A 17811-nucleotide genomic window follows, 5' to 3' on the forward strand; every position below is an offset into this window, starting at 1 on the left:
GGTAGACGGCGGAGTCGGAAACTTGGACCGCAGAGACACTCAAAGGAACCATCCGTTCTTCCTTCCGATAAACTGCAGAAAACCTGTCTGAGAACTCAGATGACCGTTCTGGTATACCGCTGGTGGATATCTTCAGTATGTATCTAGGCGCTTCTGCAGAACTTTGCTTGTACCAAAAGACAGTGTAAGCACCCATTGATGCAGAATAATTGCAGTTCAGTGTTACCGTCTGTCCTTCCTCGCCCATCATCTGAGGTGGATACTGGGACATCGAATCCTCTCCATGGACTCCTAGAACAATGCACAGAAACTGTGAGCAGTCTGGCCGTGTATCAAAGCTATGGCGCGCCCATAGATCATTGCAACATAGACTCACCTGGAAACATGAAAATTATTATCATTATGGGCCAGAGAGTTCTCATGGCCTGTGGTTTAGAAACGCCTTCGCAAGAAGGAAATGGTTTGACTGCGTTCATGTCTCGAGTATATGTGAGATGACGTAGAAACCAGCAACAGTTTTTGTTCTATTGGGGAAATTAAGTGGCGTTCCCCTCGTGTACGATTGGGTGCTCACAACCGAAGCAATTTGAGCACATCCGTCTTCCTTTACTTGAGCTGATTGGATGCTTCTCTCTCTCTCTCTCTCTCACTGCGTCTGACGTTGAAATGTCCCTCCCTTTCTCCTGTCATTTGCCAGTTGTCAAATGACATCACCTCCATTTCTCCATCTCTGCTCATCATCAACCTCAGAATCATTTAATCGGCGCATGTGTTGCTCCTTCGCCCTCGCTCTTTGTAATCCCTGGTCTCCGTCTCTTTCGTGTTCTTGGCGTTGACGGGGCTAAGGTGCGTAAAACACTCATGCGGACTTGTCAATTAGAACCGAACCCGGACGGTGGGAGCTGTCAGGGTCCAGTGTTTCCCCACTGCTGCCACGTTCCAATGGAAATCCATTATTGTCTTAAAACAAGCGGACGTGAGGCAATATTACGCCTCATTCAACATATAGAAACGTAGACATAGAAACATAGACAATAGGTGCAGGAGTAGGCCATTCAGCCCTTCGAGTCTGCACCGCCATTCAATGTGATCATGGCTGATCATCCAACTCAGTATCCCGGACCTGCCTTCTCTCCATACCCCTGATCCCTTTAGCCACAAGGGCCACATCTAGCCCCCTCTTAAATATAGCCAATGAACTGTGTGGCCTCAACTACCTTCTGTGGCAGTGAATTCCACAGATTCATCAAGACGAGGTCAACGATCATGCGCAGTACATCTGCGGTTGTCTAATGCTCGGATGAGGGAGGAGCTAGCCAGAGTTGACTGTAAAGGGACACTGGCAGGTAATGACGGTGGAAGAGCAATGGCAGGTATTTCCGGGAATAATTCAGAAGATGCAGGATCATTTCATTCCAAAGAGGAAGAAAGATTCCAAGGAGAGTAAGAGGTGACCGTGGCTGACAAGGGAAGTCAATGATAGTATAAAAATAAAAGAGACGTCGTATAACATAGCAAAGATATGCGTAATGGGATGATAGGGGTAAGTCGTTTAGAACGGAGACGAGGAAACACATTTTCACACAGAGAGTTGCGAGTCTGTGGAATTCTCCGCCTCGGAGGGCGGTGGAAGCCGGTTCTATGGATGCTTTCAAAAGAGCTGGATGGGGCTCTTAAAGATAGCGGGGCGAGGGGATATGGGGAGAAGGCAAGAACGGGGTACTGATTGTGGATGATCAGGCATGATCACATTGAATGGCGTTGCTGGCTCGAAGGGCCGAATGGCCAACTCCGGGATGGCGGGACTGTCATATGATGAAATAATGGAGGGAATGGGCTTGTATTCATTGGAATTTAGAAGGATGCGAGGGGCCACTCTAGATGCGGGAACAATGTGTCCGATGTTCAGGGAGTCCAGAACCAGGGGACACCGTTTAAGAATAAGGGGTAGGCCATTTAGAACTGAAATGAGGCGAGCTTTTTCGTGCAGAGAGTTGTGAATTTGTGGAATTAGATTAGATTAGATTAGATTATTACTTTATTAATCCCCTTATTCAGGGGAAATTCAGATGTCCTTGCAGCACACTACTAAAAATACAACATAGTATTCAAGAAGTTTAACATTAAAACATAAAACATCCCCCCACAGAGGTCCCCACTGTGGCAAAAGGCACAAAGTCCAGTCCCCATCCTCCTGTCCACCCAGAGTCGGGCCTATTGAGGCCTCCACAGTCGCCGTTACGGGGCCCGATGTTCCCGGCCGTTCTCGCAAAGTGATGGTACTCCGGCGTCGGTAGAACCCTCAGCAGCTTGGGGTTCCAGGAACAGCCGCCCTCCTACCGGAGACCACGGCCTCCAGGCCAACAGACCGCGCTGAACGAAGCTTCACTCACTGGCGATCTCGGCGAAAGATCCCAGGCTCCGAGATGTAAAGTTCAGCGCCGCAGCTGACCGCTCCACAGAACCACGGCTCCACGATGTTTTTTATCGGCGGTCCCAGCATACTGGAGCTCCAGCGCAGCGACCCAGGCAAGGCATCGCCCGCTCCGCCCGCTCCGCGACAGCGCCCCAGCGCTGCGCCGCCGCCAAAGCCGAGGTTCTGGTCAGGTCCCCTCAGAAAACGTCGCTCCAGGACCCGCTGTTAGGCCGCGAGGACAGGTCGAAGGTGCTGCTCGGAGGAAGGCAGCCTCACCGACCAGGTAGGGACTTGTTGCAGTTTTCCCCCCCCCCCCCCCCCCCCCCCCCCCCCCCCCCCCCCCCCCCCCCCCCCCCCCCCCCCCTCCAACCCCCCACACATAAAAAGATTCGCCCCCGACAACACACTTTAACGCACTAAAAATAATTTAAAAAAGAAGTGAAGAAAACGGACAGCTGCAGGACAGGCAGCCGTTCAGGACAGCGCCCCTACCTAATTCTCTGCCTCAGAAGGCAGTGAAGGGCGATTCACTGGATGCTTTCAAGGGAGATTTAGATAGAGCTCTTAGAGAATTAGATAGAGTTAGAATGGCTGTCGCGCGTGTGATATTTACTGGGAAAATAGTCTCCCTATAATTCCAGAAAAAAGTGCTTCGCGTTTTTAGGGGGCGGGGAGTTAAAACAAATAAGTTACTGAGAAAGGCATTTGTAATCTGGGAAAGCATTTGCGGTGATTGTGTCTATTGTGTGACTGTAAATGTGGACAATGCGTTTGATGAAAATGGCGCATAGTTCCCATCTCGGATATTTTCGACCACCGGTGTAAGTGCGCCATCTGGCGGGCACTCGCTGAACCTGCTGAGGATGGTTTTTGTGCGGCCCCGCTGCTGCCTTGCCCCAGTGTGGGCCTCATGGCACAGAGATACACGGCGGAGTCGGAAACACGGGCCCCGGAGATGCTCAAAGGGACCATCCGCTTTTCTTTATCATAAACCGCAGAAAATCTGTCTGAGAAGTCAGCTGACGGGTCTTGACGGCCAGTGGCGAATATCTTCAGTATATACCTCGGCGCTTCTGCGGAACTTTGGATGTACCAAAATACCGTGTCAGCACCCATTGTTGCAGAATAATTGCAGTTCAGTGTTGCCGTTTGCCCTTCCTCGGCCGTCGTCTGAGGTGGATACTGGGTCATCGAATCGGCTCCATAGACTCCTGGAACAAAGCACACACACACCGTGAGCAGTCTGGCCGTATATCAACGCCACGTTCGGCTCACGGACAATTGTAACATAGACTCACCTGGAAACATAAAAATTATCATCAGCATGTGCCAGAGGTCGCTCATGGCTTGTGCTTTGGAAACAGTTGTCAGAGAAGGAAGCGATTTTACTGCGACCATGTCTCGCTTTGGGTAGGTGAGCAGGCACGGATATCAGGGGGAGTTTGTTGCTTTTGGGGTGACGAAGGGGCGTTCCCCTCGTGCACGGTTGGGTGCTCACAGCCGATGGAATTTGACTGCATGATTTCTTCCTTTACGCGCCCTGATTGGATGTTTCTGTATCACTCTCGCCCTCGCTCTGACCGCCTCCAATTCGAACTGTTACGCGCTTCTTCCCGTCCTTTAGACTATTATCTAAATGGTGGCCGATTAGGAAAAGGGGAGATGCAACGATACCTGGGTGTCATGGTACACCAGTCATTGAAAGTAGTCATGCGGGTGCAGCAGAGCAGTGAAGACAGCGAATTGTATGTTAGCATTCATAGCAAAAGGATTTGAGTATAGGAGCAGGGAGGATCTAATGCAGGGTATTGGTGAGACCACACCTGGATTATTGTGTACAGTTTTGGTCTCCAAATCTGAGGAAAGACATTCTTGCCATAGAGGGAGTACAGAGAAGGTTCACCAGACTGATTCCTGGGTTGTCAGGACTTTCATATGAAGAAAGGCTGGATAAACTCGGCTTGTACTCGCTAGAATTTAGAAGATTGAGGGGGGATCTTATAGAAACTTACAAAATTCTTAAGGAGTTGGACTGGCTAGATCCAGGAAGATTGTTCCCGATGTTGGGGAATTCCAGGAAACGGGTCACAGTTCAAGGATAAAGGGAAAATCCTTTGGGACCGAGATGAGAAAAACATTTTTCACACAGAGAGGGGTGTATCTCTGGAACTCTGCCACAGAAGGTAGTTGAGGCCAGTTCATTGGCTATATTTAAGGGGGAGTTAGATGTGGCCCTTGTGGCTAAATGGAGAGAAGGCGGGTACAGGATATTGAGTTGGATGACCAGCCATGATCATATTGAATGGCGGTGCAGGCTCGGAAGGCCGAATGTCCAACTCCTGTACCAATTTTCCATGTTTCTATGTTTCTAACTGCTGCCCATTTTCTAATGGAAATCCGTTATTGCCGTGAAAAGTGCGGAACAAAGGTCGTAGGACTCAACATTCCGCATCGTTGAAAATACCGAAGACTCCCGTTGATTTTACCCAGTGGATCTGCGGTTCGATAACACCAGGGTGCATCACTCTGCCTCATGTATTACTAACAAGGTCGTCTATAAACCTGTATCATTGCCAGTCACATAGAACGAAACGGAGAGAGGGCTATTTCAATTATGAGAGATATATCGCCTCACAGTTACATAGAAACATAGAAACATAGAAATTAGGTGCAGGAGTAGGCCATTCGGCCCTTCGAGCCTGCACCGCCATTCAATATGATCATGGCTGATCATCCAACTCAGTATCCCGTACCTGCCTTCTCTCCATACCCTCTGATCCCCTTAGCCACAAGGGCCACATCTAACTCCCTCTTAAATATAGCCAATGAACTGTGGCCTCGACTACCCTCTGTGGCAGAGCGTTCCAGAGATTCACCGCTCTCTGTGTGAAAAAAGGTCTTCTCATCTCAGTTTTAAAGGATTTCCCCCTTATCCTTAAGCTGTGACCCCTTGTCCTGGACTTCCCCAACATCGCGAGCAATCTTCCTGCATCTAGCCTGTCCAACCCCTTAAGAATTTTGTAAGTTTCTATAAGATCCCCTCTCAATCTCCTAAATTCTAGACAGCTTAAAACGCTTCAAATGAGTCCGATCATAATTTATTCGCCCCAGTATTTGCAGGAGGAAGGTTGGAACGAAACGGAGAATTAGTCATTTCAAATCTGGACAATATTAGGAGGAACACATCTGTCGGCCTTGTAACTTGTTTGTTGAAACCAATTTGCTGAAACACGCGTGGATTTTCTATCTCCGATCACTTCAGTTTCCGTGAGTACGGATGAGCGTTCGCAGTGTGAACTGATCATTGGTTTGGTGGCTAGAGGGAAAGCATTACGGAACAAAATATCTACAGGTTGGAATGGCTGTCGCGCGTGAGGTGTTTAATGGGAAAATATTCTTCCTATAATTCCAGAAAAAACTGATTCGCATTTTTTTTTAAACCATATAGGTTACTGAGAAGGGCATTTGAAATCTGGAAAGCATTTGCGGTGATTGTGTCTATTGTGTGACTGTAAATGTGGACAATGCGTTTGATGAACATGGCGCATAGTTCCCATCTCGGATATTTTCGATCACCGGTGTAAGTGCGCCATCTGGCGGGCACTCGCTGAACCTGCTGAGGATGGTTTTTGTGCGGTCCCGCTGCTTCCTTGCCCCAGTGTGGGCCTCATGGCACAGAGATACACGGCGGAGTCGGAAACACGGGCCCCGGAGATGCTCAAAGGGACCATCCGCTTTTCTTTATCATAAACCGCATGAAATCTGTCTGAGAAGTCAGCTGACGGGTCTTGACGGCCAGTGGCGAATATCTTCAGTATAATCCTCGGCGCTTCTGCAGAACTTTGGATGTACCAAAATACCGTGTCAGCAACCATTGTTGCAGAATAATTGCAGTTCAGTGTTGCCGTTTGCCCTTCCTCGGTCGTCGTCTGCGGTGGATACTGGGCCATCGAATCGGCTCCATAGACTCCTGGAACAAAGCACAGAAACGGTGAGCAGTTCGGGCGTGTATCAAAGCCACGTTCATCTCACGGACATTGGCAACAGAGACTCAAAGACCTGTGTGCAAATTGGGAGAGTATCAAATACCATTGCAACATAGACTCACCTGGAAATACGGAAATTACCATCAATATAGACCAGAAGGTGCTCATGACCTGTAGGTTATAAACAGCTCTGTAAGGCAGAAAAGATTCGACTGCGTTCATGTCTCGCGTTGTACAGTACATGTGAGAGGAGAAGGAAATCAGTGGCAGTTTTTTTCTGTTGGGGGAGACGAAGGGGCGTTACCCTCTTGAACGATTGGTTGATCACAACCGATGGCTTGCCTTCTCACAAACCGATGCAATTTGATCACATTCCCCCTCTCTCCTCTCCTCTCTCTCTCTCCCTCGTCTCTCTCTCTCTTTCTGTCCCCCCCCCTCTCGGTCTTCCACCCTCTCCTCTCCTCTCTTTTCTCCTTCTCTCTCATCCTCTCTCTCTCTCTCTCTTCTCTCCCTCCTCTCTCCTCTCTCTCTCCTCCCCTCCCCCCTCTCTTATCCATCCGGGGATTCTCCTCTCCCTCTCTCTCCTCTCCCTCCTCTCCCCTCCTCTCTCTCCTCATCTCCTCCTCTCTCCCCTCTCTCTTAACCTGTCTCCTCTCTCTCTCTCTCTCTCGGTCTCTCTCCCTCTCTGTCTCTCTCTCTCTGCCTCTCTCCCCTCTCTCTCTTTCTCTCCCCTCTCTCTCTCTCTCTCTCTCCATCTCTCTCTCTCTCTCTCCTCTCTCTGTCTCTCCTCTCTCTCTCTATCTCTCTCTCTGTCCCTCCCTCTCTGCATCTCTCTTCTCTCACTCTCTGTCTCTTTCCTCTCTCCCTCTCTCTCCATCTCCCTATCTCTCTCTCTCTCTCTCTCTTCCTCTCTCTCATCTCTCTCTCTCTCTCTCTCTCTCTCCTCCCTCTCTCTCTCTCCCTCTCTCTCTCTCTCTCTCTCCCCCTCTCTCTCTCTTTCCTCTCTCTCTCTCTCTCTCTCCTCCTCTTCTCTCCCCCCTCTCTCTCTTTCCTCCTCTATCCCTCCTCTCCCCTCCTCCTCTCCCTTCTCCTCTCCTCCATTCTCCTTCCCTCCCCCTCTCTTTTCTCTCCTTCTCCCTCCTCCTCCCTCTTCTCCTCCTCTCTCCTCTCTCATCTCGTCCTCCTCCCTCTCTCTCTCTCTCTCTTTCTCCTCTCCCTCCCTCTATCTCTTTCCCTATCTCTCTCTCTCTCCTCTCCTCTCTCTCTCTCTTTTCTTTTCCCCCTCTCCTCCTCTCCCTCTACCCCTCTCTTTCTCCCTCTCTCCCTCTCTCTCTCCGACCCCTCTCCCCCTCCCCCTCACCTCTCCCTCTCTCCCCCTCCCTCACCTCTCTCTTCTCTCTCGCTGCTCCTTTTCTCACCCCCCGGCTCAGTTCCTTTCTCTCCCCATCACTCCTCCTCTCTCTCCCCCTTCCTCCTCCTCCCCCTGTCACTCCCTCCTCCTCTCTCTCTCTCCCTCTCTCCCCCTCCCTCCTCTCTCCCTCTCTCCCTCTCTCTCTCTCCCCCTCTCTCTCTCATCCCTCTCTCTCTCCTCCTCTCTCTCTCCCTCTCCATCTCTCTCTCTCTCTCTCTCTCTCTCTCTCTCTCTCTCTCTCTCCCTCTCTCTCTCTCTCCCTCTCTCTCTCCCCTCTCTCTATCTCATTCTCTATCTGCTTCTCCTTCCCATTTCTCTCTCCATCTCTCTCCTATCTCTCTCCTCCCTCTCTCTCTCCTCTCCTCCCTCTTCCTCCTCCTCATTCCCTCTCTCCTCTCCTCTCCTCCCTCCTCTCTTCTCCTCTTCTCCTCCCTCTCCTCTCCTCCTCTCCCCCCCTCCCTCTCTAAATCCTCCTCACCCTCTCTAATCTCCTCTCCTCTCTCTCCCACTCACTCTCTCATCACTCGCGCCTCCGTTTCATCTTCCCTCTCCTTCAATCTTACTCCCTTTTCCCCCTCTTCTCTCCTCCTGTTTTTGTTGGTGCTCTGTAATCTGTCACTAAATCGTGTCCGGGGGGGTGCAATCTATGGGGGTTGATAGGAAAGTGACACGAGTGAAAGAAAATTCGTGTAAAACCAGGCGTTGATGTATGTGTGTTCAAGAAGGAACTGCAGATGCTGGAAGATCGAAGGTACACAAAGTCTGAAGAAGGGTTTCGGCCCGAAACGTCGCATATTTCCTTCGCTCCATAGATGCTGCTGCACCCGCTGAGTTTCTCCAGCATTTTTGTGTACCGTTGATGTATGTGTGATGAGCAGCGCCTACGCGAGCAACCGGAAACTTACTTCCGTGCAGTCAAACTCGTCAAAACGACCTCAAATGTTTCTTGAATCCTTAGTTGATTAGGACTTAACCAATGCCATTTCAAATTGTAGTGAAAGTTGGAAAACGGCGCTCCCATTGGTCCAGCCAAGTACAGAGAAGGTTCACCAGACTGATTCCTGGGATGTCAGGACTTTCATATGAAGAAAGACTGGATAGACTCGGTTTGTACTCGTTAGAATTTAGAAGATTGAGGGGGGATCTTATAGAAACTTACAAAATTATTAGGCGGTTGGACAGGCTTGATGCAGGAAGATTGTTCCCGATGTTGGGGAAGTCCAGAACAAGGGGTCACAGTTTAAGGATAAGGGGGAAATCTTTTAGGACCGAGATGAGAAAAACCATTTTCACACAGAGAGTGGTGGATCTGTGGAATTCTCTGCTGCAGGTAGTTGAGGCCAGTTCATTGGCTATATTGAAGAGGGAGTTAGATGTGGCCCTTGTGGCTAAAGGGATCAGGGGGTATGGAGAGAAGGCAGGTACAGGATACTGAGTTGGATGATCAGCCATGATCATATTGAATGGCGGTGCAGGCTCGAAGGCCTCTACTCCTGCACCCATTGTCTATGTTTCTATGTTTAATTCACATTTCCACTGGATGCAGGGAAACGGAATTCTCTGAATAACTATTTCAACCCAGCGAGCGCCATCTGGTGGCCGCGCGCTGGATCTCTCCGTGCGTTTTTGTCCGGGTCTGCTGCTGCTCTGAAGCAGTGTGGGCTCCACGGCACAGAGGTACGCGGCAGCATCAGAGACGTGTGCCCCCGCTATGTTCAATGACACGATCCTATTCTCAGTGTCAAAATCGATAACAAATCTGCCTGGGAAATGTGGAGATCGATCTTCGTACCCTGTACGTAATTTCTTCAGTATATATCGCGGTGCTTCCCCGGGATACTGGACGTACCAGAATGCAGTCCTGGCATCTAATGCTGCGGAATACGTGCAATTCAATCTCACAGTCTGTCCTTCTACAGCCGTCAGTTCAGGCGGTTTCTGCGACACTTCATCCACGCCGCAGGTCCCTGTAAACAAAGCACACAGTTGTCTAATCAAGTCAAGTCAAGTCAAGTTTATTTGTTACATACACATACGAGATGTGCAGTGAAATGAAAGTGGCAATGTTCGCGAACTTTTGTGCAAAAGACACACAACAAAACAACCAAACAAATTATACACACAATCATAACACACATATTCTTTTACATAATAAATAATGGAAGGAAAAAACGTTCAGTGAGCACCGTGGAGGGAAAACAAATCCTCAGTGCGCGCCATCGATAAGTTTTCTTTCTCAAACCTACCGGGAAATAGGACAATTATTATCAGCAGGACACGCGACCGGCACATGGTGATCTGTTGGAGGCTGAGAAGACAATGGCGTCAATGTGATGTTGGTCGCCCCTTTGTTGCAGATAGAGGGCGCACTCCCGTTTCTGGATTGGTTGATCTCTTGCTGGTTGGACAGGAATCTTCTTTCACTGCGTCATCGAACTCAAATAGACCAGTTGGTTCTTTTGGATGTAGAATGTACCAGTAAAGACAAGATGCAGCTGCCAAATGCACACAGCTCAGTATTACATCTTAACATGGAATCAGGCCAACAACCTCTTCCTGGGTGTCAGCAAGACGAAAGATGAAGGAGTTACTTGTGGACTTCGGGGCGTTTGACTGAGTACGTGCCCAAGTCAGATTCGATGGGGACAAAGTGGAAATGGTTCAGAGCTTCAAGCTCCTTTGGGTTATTATTACTAACAGTCCCCTGTGGACCGACCATATTGACGCGATAGATAGGAAGTCACGCCCGCGCCCCTGTTTCTTGAGGAAACGGGGAAAATTTGGCATGTCTCCGGTGACTACTTCTAACCATGGAATGCGTACTGCCGAACTGCGTCACGGCTCGGTTTGGAACAGCTTTGCCCAAGAACGCAAGACATTACAGAGAGTAGTCCACATCAGACATCCCACACCTGATTCCATATAATGAAATAATAATAATGGATGGGATTTATATAGCGCCTTTCTAGATACTCAAGGCGCTTTACATCGCATTATTCATCCACTCCTCAGTCACACTCGGTGGTGGTGAGCTACTTCTGTAGCCACAGCTGCCCTGGGGCAGATAGACGGAAGCGTGGCTGCTAATCTGTGCCTACGGCCCCTCCGACCACCACTCACACACAATCACACGCAGGCAAAGGTGGGTGAAGTGTCTTGCCCAAGGACACAACGACAGTATGCAATCCAAGCGGGATTCGAACCGGCTACCTTCCGGTCGCCAGCCGAACACTTAGCCCATTGCGCCACCTGTCGCCCATATCCACTTAACGATGCCCCGGAAGTCCAGACCACACATCATGAGGCCTACACAACTCAGCGTCCGTCGGCCAGGTGAAACAGAAGTTTGGACGAGCTAATCGCCTGACTCAGGCACAGCCTCATCTCTATGATCAATGGTTCTCCCATAAACATAGAAACATAGAAACATAGAAAATAGGTGCAAGAGGAGGCCAGTCAGCCCTTCAAGCCAGTACCGCCATTCAATGTGATCATGGCCGATCGTCCCCTATCAGTAACCCGTGCCTGCCTTCTCCCCATATCCCTTCACTGCACTAGCCCCTGGAGTTCTATCTAACTCTCTCTTGAATCCATCCAGTGACGACCTCCGATACCCTCTGTGGCAGGGAATTCCACAAATTCACAACTCTCTGGGTGAGCCAATTTAGAGTCACTATAGGGAGAGGTTGTTGAGCAGGCTAGAACTCTTCCTTGGAGGGCATGAAGCTCAGGGGTGATCTTATCGAGGTGTATGGGATCATGGGAGGATTAGATAGGTTAAATAGGAAGAGCCTTTGACCCGGAGTAGGGGGATCAAGAACCAGAGAACGTGGGTTTAAGGCGAGAGGGAAAACTTCTTCTTCTCCCAAACTAGGGTATTGCCCTGTGCAGTGCACATCTACCCAATTGCGGATATTGGACCTCCTCTCTTATACTGGCGCGCTACAACGCCGAGAGATAAATTCTGAATGCTGTATCTGTCCCTTTACCCTAGATGTTGTGCTTGAGCTTGACCTGATTGTGTTTATATATAATATCATCTAATCCGACTTGGTAGCCTGCAAAACAAAACTTTACACTATACTCGGGTGCATGCGACAATGATAAACTAAAAGGAACCCTAAAACTTACTCAGCTCAGTCACAATTCGTTCAATTCGGCATTATGTTCGGCACGGTGATGTAGGGGGATTGGGAGAATATAACTCTGCCACTTACCCAGGGGAGCTTTGCAGAGCAAGAGATACCACGAGTATCTTGAGTAAAACACGGTGTCAGCTGAAGGAACTCAGCGGGTCAGGCAGCATGTGTGGAGGAACATGGACAGGCAACGACCAGGTCGAGACCCTTCTTCAGACTGATTGACATGAGGGAGAAAACTGGAACAGAGTTTGCCACGTGGGTACAATAAGTGACAAGCGCTAGAAATGGAAAGGGGACAAAGGGCTGGCGGATACGGAGAGCATTAGAGGTGTGAACTGTAAACCGCGCGGGACGGATACATTAGGAACACGTGAAGGGGGTAGAGAGGGAGTGGGAAAATCAGATCACAAAGGAGAGGAAAGGTGACTGGTGGGAGAAAGTGGGATAAACGGGTGCTCAAAGGGGTGAGATGGTGCGAGAGGGAGAGGGTAGGACCAAAGATTATAGAGCAGAGCAAGATACGCCACTCTGAGAAAAAAGCGTAGTATGACATGGGTGATTGTTGACGCCATTTTAATGATCTGCAATTTACAATAATAATAATAACATTTACAATAATATTAACAAAATATGTCAAGTGATCGATGCTGTATAAAACACTGTTCCCTACAACACTGATTACACCCAAGATGATAGAGCGCATTAATGTTTGGAACGGATTACACCAAAGATACTCGAGGAGCATTGCCCGCGGCCTCCCTCTGGAGCGCCGACCGCGGACAGACGCTTGAGGCTCTACCGCCGGACAAAGAGCCTGGTGCCGGCCGCCTTCATCTGGTATCGGGGGGGGGGGGGGGGGGGCGAGAATCAGTCCTGGGTCAACTCAGGAGAGGAGGAAACGTCCTCTTCCCCCAAAGATACTAGAGGAGCCTCTAGTATATTTGCTCTTCCCCGCGACCTGATGTAAGAGCAGATTGTATAACTGTGGAGCTACCAAAGATGTCGCGTTTGGCATAAACAAATGTCGGCCGTGACGTTCCGTTACGTACTACAATACAATACAATACAATACAATACAATTTATTTGTCATTTGGACCCCTTGAGGTCCAAACGAAATGTCGTTTCTGCAGCCATACATTACAAAAACGAAATAGACCCGAGACACAACACAATTTACACAAACATCCATCACAGCGCGCTGTGATGGAAGGCAAAAACACTTATCTCCCCACTGCGCCCCCCCCCCGATGTGAGAGATAAAGTCAAAGCCCCCGGCGGGCGATGGTGATTGTCCCGCGGCCATTAAAGCCACGCCGGGTGATGCAAGGTCGCGCACCGGGCCTTGGTGTTAGAGCCCCGGCGTGCGCTCGCAAAGTCCCGCGGCCATTCAAAGCCGCGCGGGGCGATGGTAAGTGTCCCCGCTCCAGGTGCTCTTCAACCCCGCAACTCGTCAATACACGTCAGTCCATTGGATTTCGGAGGAGTGGTCTATCTTGCTCCTCTAGGATCTTTGGGTGGGACAGCTATTACTTTAAATTGGAGAATTCAAATTTCATGCCGTACGGCCGTTAGCTTCCTAAGTGGAATTAGGGAATGTTCCTCGTCCAGTTTGCGTGTGGCCTCACTCTTGCAGCGGCGGATGTGTATTCCGCCACCTTCCGGTGTCTCCTCGGGTATATTTTCCGAATGACGTGTATTCACCGGACAGCGGCGCCCCCTTGTGGCAGCCGACTGCAACTAACGGAATGGGGTTTTTGTCCGTATGTGCCCCATCTCTGCAGCAGTGTGGGCATCAAGGCGCAGAGATACACGGCGGAATCGGAGACGCGAACCCCGGAGATAGTTAAAGGGACAGTCCTCGACGCTTTCTGAAACACGGAAGTAAACCTGTCCGGGAAATCTGGAGACCGGTCGCCTCCCCCGTTGCTGTATTTTGTCAGTACGTATCTGGGCGCTTCCCCGGGATATTGGATGTACCAGCAGGCGAAGGTGGCGCTGAATCCTTCGGAGTAAGTGCAGTTCAGTGTTAGGCTCTGACCTTCCTCGGCAGCCAGTTGCAGCGGGGACTGAAACACAGAGTCACCGCCACGGGTACCTAAAACAAAGCACAGAGCGTGTCATAGAAACTTAGAAAAATAGGTGCAGGAGTAGGCCATTCGGCCCTTCGAGCCAGCACCAACATTCAATCTCATCATTCAATCTCATCAGAGCTCTAGGGGCTAGTGGAGTCAATGGATATGGGTAGAAGGCAGGCACGGGTTATTGATAGGGGACGATCAGCCATGATCACAATGAATGGCGGTGCTAGCTCGAAGGGCCGAATGGCCTCCTCCTGCACCTCGTTTCTATGTTGCTATGTTTCATGGCTGATCATCTAAAACCAGTACTCCGTTCCTGCTTTTCCCCGATATCCCTTAATTCCGTTCGCCCTAAGAGTTAAATGAAACTCCCTCTTGAAAACAATCAGTTAATTGGCCCCCACTGCATTCCACAGAATCCCACAGATACGCAACTCACTTGGTGAAAATGTTTTTCCTCGTTACAGTCCTAAATGGCCGACCCCTTATTCTTAAACTGTGTGGCCCCTGGTTCAGGACTCATCCCAATATCGGGAACATTTCTCCTGCAGTTAGCCTGTCCAATCCTTTAAGAGTGTTATATGTTTCTATAAGATCTCCCCTCACCCATCTAAATTCCTGTGAATACAAGCCCAGTCAACCCATGACTTCATGATATATCAGTGCCGCCATCCCGGGAATTAACCTGGTGAATCTACGTTGAACCCTGGTGTCAGAGAACGGGCAGTGCCTGGAAGTCACGGATTACACACTGAGCAATGAAACACAAACTCACCGGGCATCACAAGGAGAATCAGCGCCCAGGGCCACGAAGCGCACATGATGCCCGACTTGCAACGAGAGAGAGAGAAGGAGACGACTGTGCTCTTCCTTAAATATCCGATGCATGAATAGAAGCCAACATCCGGTTCACTACCGTACACACTAAGGGGTCGTTTCCTGTACATGATTGTTTGCGCACATACAACTGAGGCAGAAAGCTCCCCAGATGCTCCCCGCAGAACTCAACGAACCGCCTGGTGGGGACGCCGAGGCCGCGCAGGCCTGCCGAGAGCGCAGGAAGGCCGCCGAGAGTATGTAGGGAACAGCCGAGAGTTTTTTTCAAAGCCGCCGAGAGCGAGGAGGGCCACCGCGAGCCGAGCCGGTAAATATTGTAAATGTCCTTATTGTGCAGAATAGTGCTATTGTCCGCGGATCGCTGGTCGGCACGGCCTCGGTGGGCCGAAGGGCTTATTTTCGCGCTGCATCTCTAAACTAACCTCTAAACAAAACTACATAGAAACATAGAAAATAGGTGCAGGAGTAGGCCATTCGGCCCTTCGACCCTGCACCGCCATTCAATATGATCATGGCTGATCATCCAACTCAGTATCCTATACCTGCCTTCTCTCCATACCCTCTGATCCCTTTAGCCACAAGGGCCACATTTAACTCCCTCTTAAATATAGTCAATGAACTGGCCTCAACTACCTTCTGCGGCTGAGAATTCCAGAGATTCACCACTCTCTGTGTGAAAAAAGGTTTTCCTCAACTCGGTCCTAAAAGATTTCCCCCTTATCCTTAAACTGTGACCCCCTTGTTCTGGACTTCCCCAACATCGGGAATAATCTTCCTGCATCTTCCTGTCCAACCCCTTAAGAATTTTGTAAGTTTCTATAAGATCCCCCCTCAATCTTCTAAATTCAAGCGAGTACAAACCGAGTCTATCCAGTCTTTCTTCATGTGAAAGGCCTGACATCCCAGGAATCAGTCTGGTGAACCTTCTCTGGACTATGAACAAACTCCACGTCGCTTGGCTCAACCTAGCGCCTTGCAACTCAGAATGGCGATTTGCACATTTTGTGGAATGACTGGGATCCTTTTATTAGGAACCAAATCTGATTTCTGAATTGATTAAAAGATGCAGCGCTGCTCATCGCCCACACTGGTCATTGATGAGACATCAATAATCTATGTTATTCCAATTTTGTATCCACTACCAACGCATGATGTACAATTTGCAAAGATCCTGCAAACGCACGTGTCCTTGGGACGCGAGGGGGAAACCGCAGCACCCGGAACAAACCCACGCAGTCACAAGGTGAGCTGTGAACTTCACACAGGCAACGCCCGAGGTCCGGATCGAACGCGATTCTCCGGCGCTGTAAAGCCCCTGTCCCAACTTAAGAAACCTGAACGGAAACCTCTGGAGACTTTGCGCCCCATCCAAGGTTTCCGTGCGGTTCCCGGAGGTTGCAGGTGGTTCCCGGAGGTTGCAGGCAGTGGAAGCAGATAGGGAGACTGACAAAAACCTCCGGGAACCGCACGGAAACCTTGGATGGGGCGCAAAGTCTCCAGAGGTTTCCGTTCAGGTTTCCTAAGTGGGACAGGGGCAGAAGGCAGCAACTCTACCGCTGCGCTACTGTGCCGCCCCGACAGGGTGAGCTACACCTGTAGAGACAAAGGGAAAAGACACTGTAGACAACAGTCACCTACAGAGTATTTGTTCTCCGCCGATTCGCGGAGGCACCTCCTTCGTTTAGCCGGGTGAGCGCGCCCTCTGGCGAGCGGTGGCGGGAGTGGCGGGAGAGGTTTTTGTCGTGGTCCGCTGATTCACTGCACCAGTGTGGGAGTCATGGCACACAGGTACACGGCCGAGTCTGACACAAGGGTCGCGGAGATAATAAAAGGGACCGTCCTGCTATCTTTCTGAAAAACAGCAGAAAACCTGTCTGACAAACCCGGCGACTGGTCCGCAAACCCAGTTCTCAGTCTCTTGAGTAGATATCTTGGCGCCTCCCCGGGATATTGGATGTACCAGAAGCCAGCGTCGGCATCGAACGATGCAGAGTAACTGCAGTTCATTGTGACGCTTTGTCCTTCCACGGCCGTTTGTTCCCGCGGATCCTGGGCCACGGAATCTTCGCCGCCCGTTCCTGTAAGAACGAACATAACACGCGAGTGAATCGTTTGGGTTGGTTTGGAGATACAGCGCGCAAACAGGCCCTTCAGCCCACCGTGTCCCCACCGGCCAGCGATCCCCACAAATCACCACGAACCTGCACACGCGAGGGACAGTTCTGCATTTACACCAGGTCCAAAATTTACCCACTAATCTGTACGTCTTTGGAGTGTGGGAAGAAACCACGAGGTCCCGGAGAAAACCCACGCAGGTCACGGGGAGAACATACAAACTCTGTACAGCCAAACCATATAACCACATAACCATATAACAATTACAGCACGGAAGCAGGCCATCTCGGCCCTTCTAATTCGTGCCGAACACTTATTCCCCCCTAGTCCCATGCACCTGCACTCAGACCATAACCCTCCATTCCTTTCCCTTCCATATACCTATCCAATTTATTTTTAAATAATAATATCGAACCTGCCTCCACCACTTCCACTGGAAACTCATTCCACACAGCCACAACTCTCACAGTAAAGAAGTTCCCCCTCTTGTTACCCCTAAACTTCTGTCCCTTAATTCTCAAATCATATCCTCTTGTTTGAATCTTCCCTACTGTCAATGGAAAAAGCTTTTCCACGTCAAATCTGTCTATCCCCCTCATCATTTTAAAGACCTCTATCAAGTCCCCCCTTAACATTCTGCGCTCCAAACAATAAAGACCTAACTTGATCAACCTTTCCCTGTAACTTAGTTGCTGAAACCCAGGCAACATTCTAGTAAATCTCCTCTGTACTCTCTCTATTTTAATGACATCTTTCCTATAATTTGGCGACCAACATTGTCCACCATACACCAGAATTGGCTTCACCAATGCCTTGTACTTTTTT

General features: G+C 49.9%; 1 gene segment (V, D, J or C); it reads right to left on the reverse strand.

The window, feature by feature from the left end:
* Window positions 1-756: 756 nt before the first annotated feature.
* Window positions 757-3814, reverse strand: LOC129694718 (T cell receptor alpha variable 9-2-like). The segment is given in 3 exon segments: window positions 757-841; window positions 3312-3627; window positions 3715-3814. Coding segments are annotated over 3 exon segments (501 nt in total).
* Between the last annotated feature and the right edge of the window lie 13997 nt (window positions 3815-17811).

Source organism: Leucoraja erinacea, unplaced genomic scaffold (assembly GCF_028641065.1).
Source record: "Leucoraja erinacea ecotype New England unplaced genomic scaffold, Leri_hhj_1 Leri_773S, whole genome shotgun sequence".
NCBI classification, from domain to species: domain Eukaryota; kingdom Metazoa; phylum Chordata; class Chondrichthyes; order Rajiformes; family Rajidae; genus Leucoraja; species Leucoraja erinaceus.